We start from the raw sequence: 12,422 nt of genomic DNA on the forward strand, positions 1-12,422 counted from the left end.
CCCCGGGTTCTGCCGTCAGAGAGGAACCTGGTGGAGCAGAGGTCAGGTGGTGTCAAACGTGGCAGCAGGTAAAAAGGATAGGAGCCAGGCTCAGACTCTCAGCTCACTGTAACATGATTTATTAAGTCAAAACAAGGTGAACACAAACTTCCAATGATGATGAGGCAGGCAGGCGAGAGGAAAACCAGGAGCGGAGTCCGAAACACAAACATGTTAAGAGGAAGAGGCCGGCAGGAATGAAGTCCGGATGAATCCAGATGCAATAATCCCCAGAAAACAGGCCCAGGGTCTCCAAACGGAGAGACAACCAAGAACTGGACCAACAACAGAGACATCCAACGAAGGTTAAAATCAAGGGCAACTGGACTTGGTTGAATATACTGGAAGACGTTTCGTCCCTCATTCAAAGGACTTCTTCAGTTCTGACTGACTGGCAGGGAAACTCAGCTATTAAACCTCAGTTACCCAACTGAGGTTAAATAGCTGAGTGTTTGTGTCCATTAGTAGTGTGTTGACTTTGTTCTGGTATTCAGCTGTGTTAAGTACTACCATGCATCTTCCTTTGTCAGCAGATAGGATAGTGATGTTTTGATCCTTGCTCAGAGATGTCACAGCCTTCCATGCGTTGGAAGCCGTCGTGATTCCATACGTGTCTGGAGTATCAGAGAAACTCAGGAGGATTTTCAACAAACATAACATCCCTGTGTTTTTTAAACCCAAGAACACACTAAGACAGATGCTGGTCCACCCCAAAGACAGCACACCCAAACACAAGAAAAGCAATCAAGTGTATGCGGTCCAATGCAGTGAGGAATGCACAGACCTGTATATTGGGGAGACTAAACAACCACTACACAAACGCATGGCTCAACACAGAAGGGCCAACTCCTCAGGTCAAGACTCTGCAGTCTACTTAGATCTGAAGGACAGAGGACACTTGTTTGAGGACCACCAGGTGCACATTTTAGACAGAGAAGATGGATGGTTTGAAAGAGGTGTCAAGGAAGCCATCTACACCAGGGTTGAGAAGCCGTCATTGAACAGGGGAGGGGGTCTACGCCACCACTTATCCCCCACTTACAATGCTGTCCTTTCATCACTTCCCAGGAAACTCAACAAACGTAACCTATTGGCCTAAGGTGAAGATACCAACGATGGTCGTTCAGTCTTGGCCACAGGTAGTCTTAACGACTGTAACGACTGTCGTCACAGCAACAAGGAACACTAACGAACCAGCGGTATCGATGACCCGGGCCAACGACCCCACTGAGGTTAAATAGCTGAGTTTCCCTGCCAGTCAGTCAGAACTGAAGAAGTCCTTTGGATGAGGGACAAAACGTCTTCCAGTATCTTCAACCAAGTCCAGTTGCCCTTCATTTTAACCTTCGTTGGTTATCCCCCACTTACAATGCTGTCCTTTCATCACTTCCCAGGAAACTCAACAAACGTAACCTATTGGCTTCAGGTGAAGACGCCAACGATGGTCGTTCAGTCTTGGCCTAAGGTGAAGATACCAACGATGGTCGTTCAGTCTTGGCCACAGGTAGTCTTAACGACTGTAACGACTGTCGTCACAGCAACAAGGAACACTAACGAACCAGCGGTATCGATGACCCGGGCCAACGACCCCACTGAGGTTAAATAGCTGAGTTTCCCTGCCAGTCAGTCAGAACTGAAGAAGTCCTTTGGATGAGGGACAAAACGTCTTCCAGTATCTTCAACCAAGTCCACTTGCCCTTCATTTTAACCTTCGTTGGTTATCCCCCACTTACAATGCTGTCCTTTCATCACTTCCCAGGAAACTCAACAAACGTAACCTATTGGCCTCAGGTGAAGATACCAACGATGGTCGTTCAGTCTTGGCCACAGGTAGTCTTAACGACTGTAACGACTATCGTCACAGCAACAAGGAACACTAACAAACCAGCGGTATCGATGACCCGGGCCAATGACCCCACTGAGGTTAAATAGCTGAGTTTCCCTGCCAGTCAGTCAGAACTGAAGAAGTCCTTTGGATGAGGGACAAAACGTCTTCCAGTATCTTCAACCAAGTCCAGTTGCCCTTCATTTTAACCTTCGTTGGTTATCCCCCACTTACAATGCTGTCCTTTCATCACTTCCCAGGAAACTCAACAAACGTAACCTATTGGCTTCAGGTGAAGACGCCAACGATGGTCGTTCAGTCTTGGCCTAAGGTGAAGATACCAACGATGGTCGTTCAGTCTTGGCCACAGGTAGTCTTAACGACTGTAACGACTGTCGTCACAGCAACAAGGAACACTAACGAACCAGCGGTATCGATGACCCGGGCCAACGACCCCACTGAGGTTAAATAGCTGAGTTTCCCTGCCAGTCAGTCAGAACTGAAGAAGTCCTTTGGATGAGGGACAAAACGTCTTCCAGTATCTTCAACCAAGTCCACTTGCCCTTCATTTTAACCTTCGTTGGTTATCCCCCACTTACAATGCTGTCCTTTCATCACTTCCCAGGAAACTCAACAAACGTAACCTATTGGCCTCAGGTGAAGATACCAACGATGGTCGTTCAGTCTTGGCCACAGGTAGTCTTAACGACTGTAACGACTATCGTCACAGCAACAAGGAACACTAACAAACCAGCGGTATCGATGACCCGGGCCAATGACCCCACTGAGGTTAAATAGCTGAGTTTCCCTGCCAGTCAGTCAGAACTGAAGAAGTCCTTTGGATGAGGGACAAAACGTCTTCCAGTATCTTCAACCAAGTCCAGTTGCCCTTCATTTTAACCTTCGTTGGTTATCCCCCACTTACAATGCTGTCCTTTCATCACTTCCCAGGAAACTCAACAAACGTAACCTATTGGCTTCAGGTGAAGACGCCAACGATGGTCGTTCAGTCTTGGCCTAAGGTGAAGATACCAACGATGGTCGTTCAGTCTTGGCCACAGGTAGTCTTAACGACTGTAACGACTGTCGTCACAGCAACAAGGAACACTAACGAACCAGCGGTATCGATGACCCGGGCCAACGACCCCACTGAGGTTAAATAGCTGAGTTTCCCTGCCAGTCAGTCAGAACTGAAGAAGTCCTTTGGATGAGGGACAAAACGTCTTCCAGTATCTTCAACCAAGTTCAGTTGCCCTTGATTTTAACCTTCGTTGGATAACTATGACTTGGATGACTGAGAATCTTCATAGACAAAAACAGAGACCTGTACACACACAAACGTGGCAGGGTGATTAAACACAGGTGAGACACATCAGGTAATCACAGGGAAGACACAGACAGGAAATAAAGACAGACAGCAGAGACAATTCAAAATAAAACAGGAAACAACATCAACATTTCCTTTAATCCACCTTTTACAGCAACATGTTGAAGTTTAACTGACACGAAGTCGACAGTTTGACGTGAAGCACACAGTGCAAAGGGAGAACTGGGCTCAGTCTGGACTCCAGTGTGACCACTGTCCGGTCCACCGGTCAAACTGGAAACATGGGCATCAGAAAACCCTGATCCTGTGTCAGAGACTCAGACGAGGACTCTTGACTGTGAAACTAAAGACAGCTGAATGAGCTGTGTTCCAGTAAAGCTCCACCTCTTCCTGTATGCAGATATACACTGAGGACAGCACATGATGATCAGAGCAGAGAGCAGGCGGACGGCCAGAGAGACCATCTACCTGGACATGGATCACCTGTTGGTGCTGCTGCTGCTGTGGAGCTCAGGTAGGACTTTAAACAGCATGTGTTAGTAGGAGTCCAAGCGGTGAAGCTGCTGGTGCACGATATGTTCTGTTCTTCTTCTTTTTCTGCTAAAACTGTTTGTGCTGCTAAACATTAGCCTCAGATGTTCAGTTGTGTCCAGGTGTATCAGGTGTTCAGAGGGCTGTACTACGAAGCAGGTTGGACACATCCAGGCTTTCTTGGCTTCAGCTCGACGAAACCTTAAACTGACGGCTGAATTTATTTACAATAAGAAAATTAAAAAGATTATTTGTGTTTTCATTTGATTTCAAGATGAGGTTAAATTAAGTGGAGATCGTTCATAGAAAAGATATAAATTCAAGTATGATGCAAATTAGCGACAACAGGCATAAACAAGAAACCTGTGCTTGCAAAAGGTTCCCAGGAACGTATTTAATATGCACAAACAGAGATAAACAGAGGAATACAGACGCTTTCTCAGCTGCAGGCTGAAAGGAAGAGGTGTCATGTGAAAGGGTTTAAACTGCAGTCAGAGATAACGGGTTTCACCACGGCGATCATCTTTGTTACCTTCATCAGGCTTTGTGCTCGTTCCCATTAAATTCTGACGCGTCATGTGACTCTTCTTCTGCAAAAATGGACCAATGGCAGAAAAACATTTTACAGCAAAAAGCAACTCTGCTGCTGCAAAGAAGGCGAGAGAGGGATGCTGGCTGACAATCGTTGTTGGACGCGCTCTGATTGTCTCCTGCTTATATGTGACGGCTGCACATCGAGCTCTTAAACTGTAAACCTGATATTTAAACATGAAACTCAAGAAGTGCACTGAGGTGTGACACTGTCCCACCATGAAGGACACGTGGACTTCACTTTAGTTTCTGGACAAATCAAAGTGAGATGAACGCTGACTAAATATTATCAGTGATAAATACCAATAATCACTTTTCTAATTTGTGCTCTATTCACTTTGTTTATTAGCTGCAAAGTGTGAAAGAGACTCAGCAGCAAATCAGGACCGAGCATAAAAACATCATCCAGTCAGAGCTGCTAACTCTCACAGATTGACCGTGAGACTCACGCTGTTGACACTTTCACACGCTCTCACGCCGAAACATCAATTTAGTCACGTAGTGAAAAACGACTGATAACATGTAGAACTGATAACGTCAGCCTGCGGCGTGAATCGGCTCCGCCCGGCTGAAGCGACACCAGCGTACGCCGTGATCGTAATCAAGCAGACCTGCACTAGTGCTGTGAGTCACAGACAGTTTGTGACAGAGTGGTAAAATAAGAAATTTAAAAATGGTTTGATGACTTTATCTTTTCCCATCTGAACATCTAAAAGCTAAGTATGGATCCATGAAGATAAGAAGGGTTATGTTCCTGTACAGGCTGCACCATAAGACATGAGACGGTGGCTATACAGTGTTTTTATTGCTTCTATTGTTTCAAAGGGAATAAAGAGGCATGCAAACTCAGTATCCTGTAAATGGAAGTACTGTAAATGAAAATACTGTAATGATACCGTCGTTCAATTCTTGGTAATTATTCAGTTCTGCAAATTACAGTAACTTTCTGGCATCCAGCTGCCAGTAAGTTACTGTAAAATCTACAGCAATCTTTGGAGGGGTTTGTTTTTTTACCCGCCGACTGGATGACCAATAATGGAAAAGCGTTTCCACCACCTGCTTCTGTTGACGATTTCTGGACAGTTTGAGTTTTGCCTTTGTGAACACAAACTGGACCAGCTGGAGAACTGAGCATCTTCACATTGGTTGGATTCAGGACCCGGACCTTTAGGTGTGAACCCTTAATCAAACAGTAGCATCATATATCATCGTGTAACACGTCGTTTCTTCAGCTGGGAGTCAGGTGACAGGACCTGATTCTTGTTGCTGTAGAAACATTTCCATCTGTGGAATTTAATCTGACAGTGTGCAAAGACACTCAGTTTGTGATGTTGCACTATGAATAAAGTGAAGCTGAGCGAGCATACTTCACTGAATGCTGAACTTTAACTCTATATAAACCAGTCTGCTGGCTGCTGTTCTGTGTATTCACATGTTCATCTCACCTACAGTAAACTGGTAAAATGACTCAGAGGGAGTTCACTGAGATGTTTCTGAGCTGATAGTGTTTTTTCTGTCCACGGCTGTGCTCCAATCACAGGACTCCAGGCTGAAGGAAATCACACCTCAACAGGTAAAGAGAGAAAGAAAAGAGAAGGAAGAATCACAGAAGCAGAATCAGCAGTCAAGGTTTAGTTTAATCTCTTGAATTCACTTCTTTACTGATGACTCTCTGGTTTCTGTTCAGAGCCTGATGATGTCAGGTTGGTAGGAGGAGCCAGTCGCTGTGCAGGAACACTGGAGCTGAAACATCAGGGAGACTGGAGACCAGTGAGTTACTCTGACCGGAACCTGGAGACAGCAGCTGGTGTCTGTAGAGAGCTGGACTGTGGCTCTGCTGTTTCTGTAGGACAGAGAAAGGAGTCCTCAGACAGACCTGTGTGGAGGATCAGGTCTGACTGTGTTCAGTCTGGTTCTGCTCTGAGGGAGTGTGCATCATTATATTCCTCTTCCTCCATCCTGGATCTCACCTGCTCAGGTAAGCCCATCAGTGACATCATCTATGACATCATCTCTTACAGTAATGTACCCAGGTTGACTCACACTCAGCAGCTAGAATGGCAGCAGACTGTCTCTGGCAGCCATGACGGAGTCTGATGAGCTGCTGCCTCAGTAAATCAGGAGCTGAATGTATATGTATATATATATATGTATATATGAAACATGTCTGCTGCTTCAGGAGGCCCCGGGGCCAACCACCAACCAGCCTGAAAGGACTCCTCCTTCAGCTTGACGGCTTTCTTAGCCACTGGTTTCCACCAGCAGGGTCTTTGGTTTCCTCCATAACAGGCACCAGTGACCTGCTGGCAGTGTTGGGAGGGTTACTTTAGAAATGTAATCAGTAATGTACCACAAAATAAAAGTAATGTAATCTGATTACTTTGAGTTACTGTTGGATCACTTCAATGCCAAATAGGCAAATGAAGAAGAGAGAGTATCAGTGATGTGTTGTCTGCTCAGTGGATTTTTAGAGAAACATACAATAACAAAATCCTCCATTCCCAAAGTCCATGTTTAAATGTTTTTATATGATTTGCTTTGCACTATGTCACCACTGTGGCAGTTTCTGACCCATCAGTGACAAAAAATGTGTTTTGTATTCTTGATGATATTTAAGAGTTTTTTTAAAACGTTGATGACTCATTCTGCCCTTCTTATTTTAGCGTCCAATGCAAAGATTTCTCAAACAGACGCTGCTGAAGCAGCTGAGTATTTCTAGGGCCGGGCCCCACTGATTACTGCACAGAAACAACTTTATTCACTGATTTTGGTGAAACTGGATCATATTTAATGGAGAAATATCAGAAATATGACTAAAATATATTGTAGTTTTCTCTCTGATGTCCCTCTGCCTCAACTCTGTGATTCCCAGAGTTTCCTGATGGACAGATAACTTTACTTGTTGCTGAAGTTAGTTAACAGCTAACTAGCTCAGTTAGCTGTCCTGTCCACTGGTCCTGTTAGCTCTGCTCCTGTGTGGATTTGTGGTGAGGTTGATCACCTGATACATGTAGGAGCCATCATACATGTTTCATTTCAAAATCTATGTTTGCCCCCCCGCCCCCTCTTTCCTAATGTAAAGTTTTATTTGCATTGCCTTCCTGGCTCAGGCGATTTCGGAGCTGGCTCATATAGGAGGCGGTTTACTAAGAGACCATTCAATCACTCACAGTCCACATCAGTCGCGGACAGAATGTAGCCTGTTGAAATGTTGAGGGAGAAGAAAAGAAGTTGCTGGAAGTCGGAGCAGCAAAGTGCCTCAATATTACAGACTTTTCTTTGTGCTGCTGTTCCTTCTAGCTGAAGGCAGCAGTGATGTCGTCTGCAGCAGGGGTGGGTTCATCTAATGTACTTTTAATTTCTCTTTCCATTCATACCTTCAGAACTTCAGCAGTCTGTAATCTGCATTTTGCTTCATTAACAGAAATGAGCTCATCCAGGCTGTGTGCAGTTAGACAGTAAAGCGCTGGTTGAAAAACCTTCACTTTCCATTAACGGCGCATTAAAAGCGTCTTTAGTCTCTGCAGAGCAAATGAAGACTTCACTCTGTAAGATCTGTCAGATGATCACTGCATTGACTGAGATATATTAAAAGTGTCCTGTTGTTGAACAGAGCATCGCTTTGGACGTCAGCCTGTTTCTTTTCTTTTTATTTATTTGTTTATTTGTCAGGGACAATGCAAAAGAGACACATTGTAACAGGTTACAGTAACTTGAACAGATGTGTTGCATATAGGGTTTCTAGCTGAAGCTAATTTGCAACCCCTGTCCCTGGTTAGGCTACATACATCACCATTACCAAGAAAACAGAGTCAAACAACAACAAACAAACTAACAACAAAACACACCAGTCAGGAAAAAACTAAATAAATAGTCACATTATATACATATATCTGTGTGTGTGTGTGGTGTGTGTGTGTGTGTGTGGTGTGTGTGTGTGTGTGTGTGTGTGTGTGGTGTATCTCTATATCCGTATGGACATGTCCATTTATAAGTGCGTCTGCACAAGGCATGATCAGTGATCACAGATTTGGTTTTGTTTCAGCCAGTGTTTCACCTTTTCATTAAATGTTTTCAGATTCCTTTGTGTTTTCATTTCTGTTGGCAGGGAATTCCTACAATGGATCCCTTTTACAGAGAAGGACGACTAATCGAAAGTGGTTTTGCGCTGTGCCACCTTGCAGTTGAAATTTGGTCATCCCCTAGTGGCGATTCTATTAGTATTTGTTTTTAAGTACAGCTGGAGCAAGATTATTCACACATTTAAAATCAAGTTGATAAAAGAAAACTTAATAAAACAATCATAACTAAGCAAATTATACTTTTTCATCTTATACAATGATGCCATTTCATTTGTTTTTGATCCATTATTTTCAGTGCTTGTTTATATAGTGATATAATGGGTTTAAGAGTTGACTGTGAAGCCTGGCTCCATACAGTAACACAATAAGAAAGATGGGAGAATAGCATAGCATGCAAAAAAAGTTGAGCTGTCTTGAGGGGTAAATATTATCTAATCATTTTAAAACAGTTTAAATTAGTCTTTACAGTTTTGCATAGTTTTTTAACATGTTTATCAAATTTAAGTTCGGGGTCCAAATGACACCTAGAAATTTAAAATCATTGACTTCCTCTATTTCCTCTTGATTTATTCTAATTATAAGCTTTTCTTTTGCTTTCCTTCTCATGGAAAAACACATTGAATCTGAAAAAGACTGTCAGAGTTAAGTGATTGTTTTTAAGCCATAGAGAGACTCCCTCCATTCCGCTTGTTAATATGTCTGCTGCTACACAGGGGGTTTTGGCTGATACATAGATAATTGTGTCATCAACATACATCTGACATCCAGCTTTTTTAAAGCATGATGGTAAGTCGTTTATGTATAGGCTGAAGAGCAGAGGCCCCAAAATCGAGCCTTGTGGAATTCCCATTGTAGATTGTCGGGGGGTTGAATATTCTGCATTGATTTTTACACACTGCTCTCTTGATTCGAGATAGGATGCAAACCAGCCAGGTGCTTGCTCTGAAAAGTTAAAAGTTCTGAGTTTGTTCAAAAGCACTTCATGGTTCACAGTATCAAAGGCCTGTTTAAGATCTGCTCCGACTACATCACCCTTATCCAATGAGGACTTGATGTTTTCAGTGAGGTAGCAGTTGGCAGTTGAATACCCCGGTCTAAATCAAAATTATTTAGGATAAATAAGAAAATTATTTTCAAGGTTGTCAACCAGTTCTGCAACAATGTTTCCAGAATCTTTGAGAGAACTGGTAGGATAGAGATTGGTCTATAATTGCTTACTTGGCTTTATGACCGCTGTTTTCCAGGTTTGTGGAAATTTACCAACTCTGATGGAAAGGTTTATCAGATGTGTTATTGGTTTGATCAGAGTGGAGCTATGTTTTAATAACAGCAATATCCAACCAAAACCAGTCCTCTGCCTTTGAATTATTTAATTCATTGATGATTTTAGCAACTTTCTCTTGGTCAACTTTCTTAATATGAAAGGACTGCAAAGAGTCTGAAAAATTAAGAGATCCCTAATTGATCCACTACTAAATTGTCAAAAGTCATGAAGACTCAAGCGAGCGGAAATCCACTGCGCGAGCAGAAGCACAATGCGTGCGAGCAGGATTCCACTGCGCAAGCAGAGTTATCCTTTGAGAGCAAACCAGGCGCTCGCTCGCAGAAACCTGTACAACTCTCGGTTGTTAAATTTCTGCACGAGTGTTGTATTGCGTGGGAAGCTTAATTTTTGCGCGTGTGGAATAACATAATTTATGACTAAAAATAAACGCCATAATTGTACAGGATTACAATATTAAAATTCATCTGGGGGGACAGTGCTATATTTAAGGCTAGACATTCCAAAGATGTGTCCAGTTTGATTTCATTATATTTAAGAATATGTCTTACATAAAATAATACGCCCCCTCCCCTGCCAGATGATCTGTCCTCTCTATAACAAACATAGCCAGGAACTGCATCATACTGGTTGCGATGTTAGGAATAAGCCAGGTTTCACTCAGAGCTAGGAAGTCTAGGTTAGAGTCCGTCAGTAGATGTTGAATCTGATCTCCTTTTGATATTATACTCCGGATGTTCAAGATTCCACCCAGGATACCCTTAGGTCTAGACACAGAGTCCCAAATCACCTTTACATGATTTACAGTCTGGAAAAATCCAAGTTGATGTTGTTTTTGTGCTGATTGGATATCTGTTTTACATTGTTTTTAAAGTTCCATTAGCTGCGCTTATCATCCACTCTGGCAGCTTAGGTTGCTTGTGAAAGTGTGATTGTTCACACTCACCAGACAGATCACGTCCATCCGGGTGGAAAACGGGGCAGACAGGTGGGCCGAGGTTCCGTTGGTCGATCGCAACATGCGGCACGCCCCTCAAGCAGAAAGGTCAGCTGATATAACACAGAGTCAGTATTATACTGAGAGCATACCGTTAGGAATTTTGGACAGGGGGACAAACCAACTTCTTAGTTCTAATACAAACACGGGCAGTTTCAAAGAAGCTCTTGGCCGTTAGCCTTATAGTGACACAGATGGAGTCCCTAACAATTATTTCCAAATTCAGCGTTATAGAGTCATCCAGGCCGCGCTCACATGTATATTATTACTCAATATGATTATAAAGCACAAAAGGTCAATACCTTTTTTTAATTTAAATTAGACTGTGACAGTTATGTTCCTCATTTTAACTTAAAACAAGGAGACAGAAAAATGCCCTTCAATGATTTGCTGATTAGAGAACAGTAAAATCAAACATTGTAGAAATGACTGCAAAGCATTAAATCATACAGTTTAATTATGAGTGAACGAATACACATACTTGATCTATCAAATTCAGTTTTGAGGACTACAGTAATCAACGTATTGGTCAAATTATGTACTAAACTGAAATACTGTTTAGAGTATATGGCTGTGAGCTGAAATGATGATCATATAAACAGAGGTTTACCACAGTATAGCTTATTCTACTGTAACCATAGTAGCATCTGTATCCTCTGACCTGTGATGTGCTGCTGACTAGTGTTTACTGTAGGGCAGGTTTCTGGAGGCTGTTACAGGGGAACTTGTGGCTGTTACTAATCTTTATTCATATAAAGGGAAACACAAAATTCAGGTGACGATTCCAAATATAACAGAATATAATGCAGTAAAGCTCTCAGGCATTCTGTGTTGCTTTTAGATATAGGCTATTTTCTCCTGTAGTGTAACTCTTACAAGGTTGTTTTTGTCATTTTACAACACAGGGCTGCTGTCTAATGAAACAGAAGCTTGTAGTCCCTTCATGCTGCACACACAGAACTTAACAAATGAATATATTAATCTGAATACAAATTAAATGTGAAGGATGAAAATATTTCCTCATGTCTTTGTCTTGGAAGTAACCTGTTTAAATATGACTGTGGCACCTTTTCACCTCAATGATATTAAATAATTTTAATTCAGACAGAATCTCCTGCACTTTAGCTCGCGTGTTTCAGAAGGTTTCTGCTCATTTGGCCCCTTCAGAACCGTTTGGGACTGTAGGTACTACTGCATGGGAGGAGGAGGTGGATAAACGAAACTTGCTGAATTCAATCAGATGGCAAGTTTGAAATATGTTTTAATGATAATAAAACATTTATTTATCATGTAAATATATCTAAAACGTTTTGTTATTTAGAAAAGACAGTAATAAAGTGTCTAAGTTGATCCCATTTAAGGGTTGACCATAGACCTTGCATGGGCCCCCCCTAGGCCTTGGGCCGGGGTCATCTGTACCCGTTGACCCCCCTGACGGCGGGCCTGAGAGCATACCACGTGCCTCTTTTACCAGCATTTTGTTTGTTGCTGTTTGATGTCATGTAGGAATATTTCTTTCGCCTCGTGATAGAGTAGATTACAAGATATCCATGTCCAAAGAAATTCCATTTCGGCATTTCCTTTGAGAATGCAGTGTGGTCTGTTAATTTTAGCATTTGTTTTTCCATGTTGTCCACATTAAAGCATTGTCGTAGTGGCACCAGCAGAAGCCAACAGCAAAGCAGCACCTTTATTTTTGTTTTAAATTCAGATTTCAGCCTCCCCCCTCTGCTTCTGTCAGAAGGGGA

The 12,422-nt window shown here is 42.6% G+C and overlaps 1 protein-coding gene across 1 annotated transcript; it reads left to right on the forward strand.

Annotated features, from left to right (window-relative positions):
• Positions 1-3,614: 3,614 nt before the first annotated feature.
• Positions 3,615-10,722, forward strand: LOC119896714 (CD5 antigen-like; the record flags this gene model as incomplete). Its single annotated transcript, XM_038710141.1, has 4 exons — positions 3,615-3,705; positions 5,854-5,886; positions 6,001-6,241; positions 10,627-10,722. Coding segments are annotated over exons 1-4 (461 nt in total), but the record flags the coding sequence as incomplete, so codon positions are not given.
• Positions 10,723-12,422: the final 1,700 nt, after the last annotated feature.

This window comes from Micropterus salmoides, unplaced genomic scaffold, assembly GCF_014851395.1.
Source record: "Micropterus salmoides isolate LMB-PRFRI ecotype aquatic unplaced genomic scaffold, ASM1485139v1 Ms_hic_scaffold_100, whole genome shotgun sequence".
In the NCBI taxonomy this organism is placed as follows: domain Eukaryota; kingdom Metazoa; phylum Chordata; class Actinopteri; order Centrarchiformes; family Centrarchidae; genus Micropterus; species Micropterus salmoides.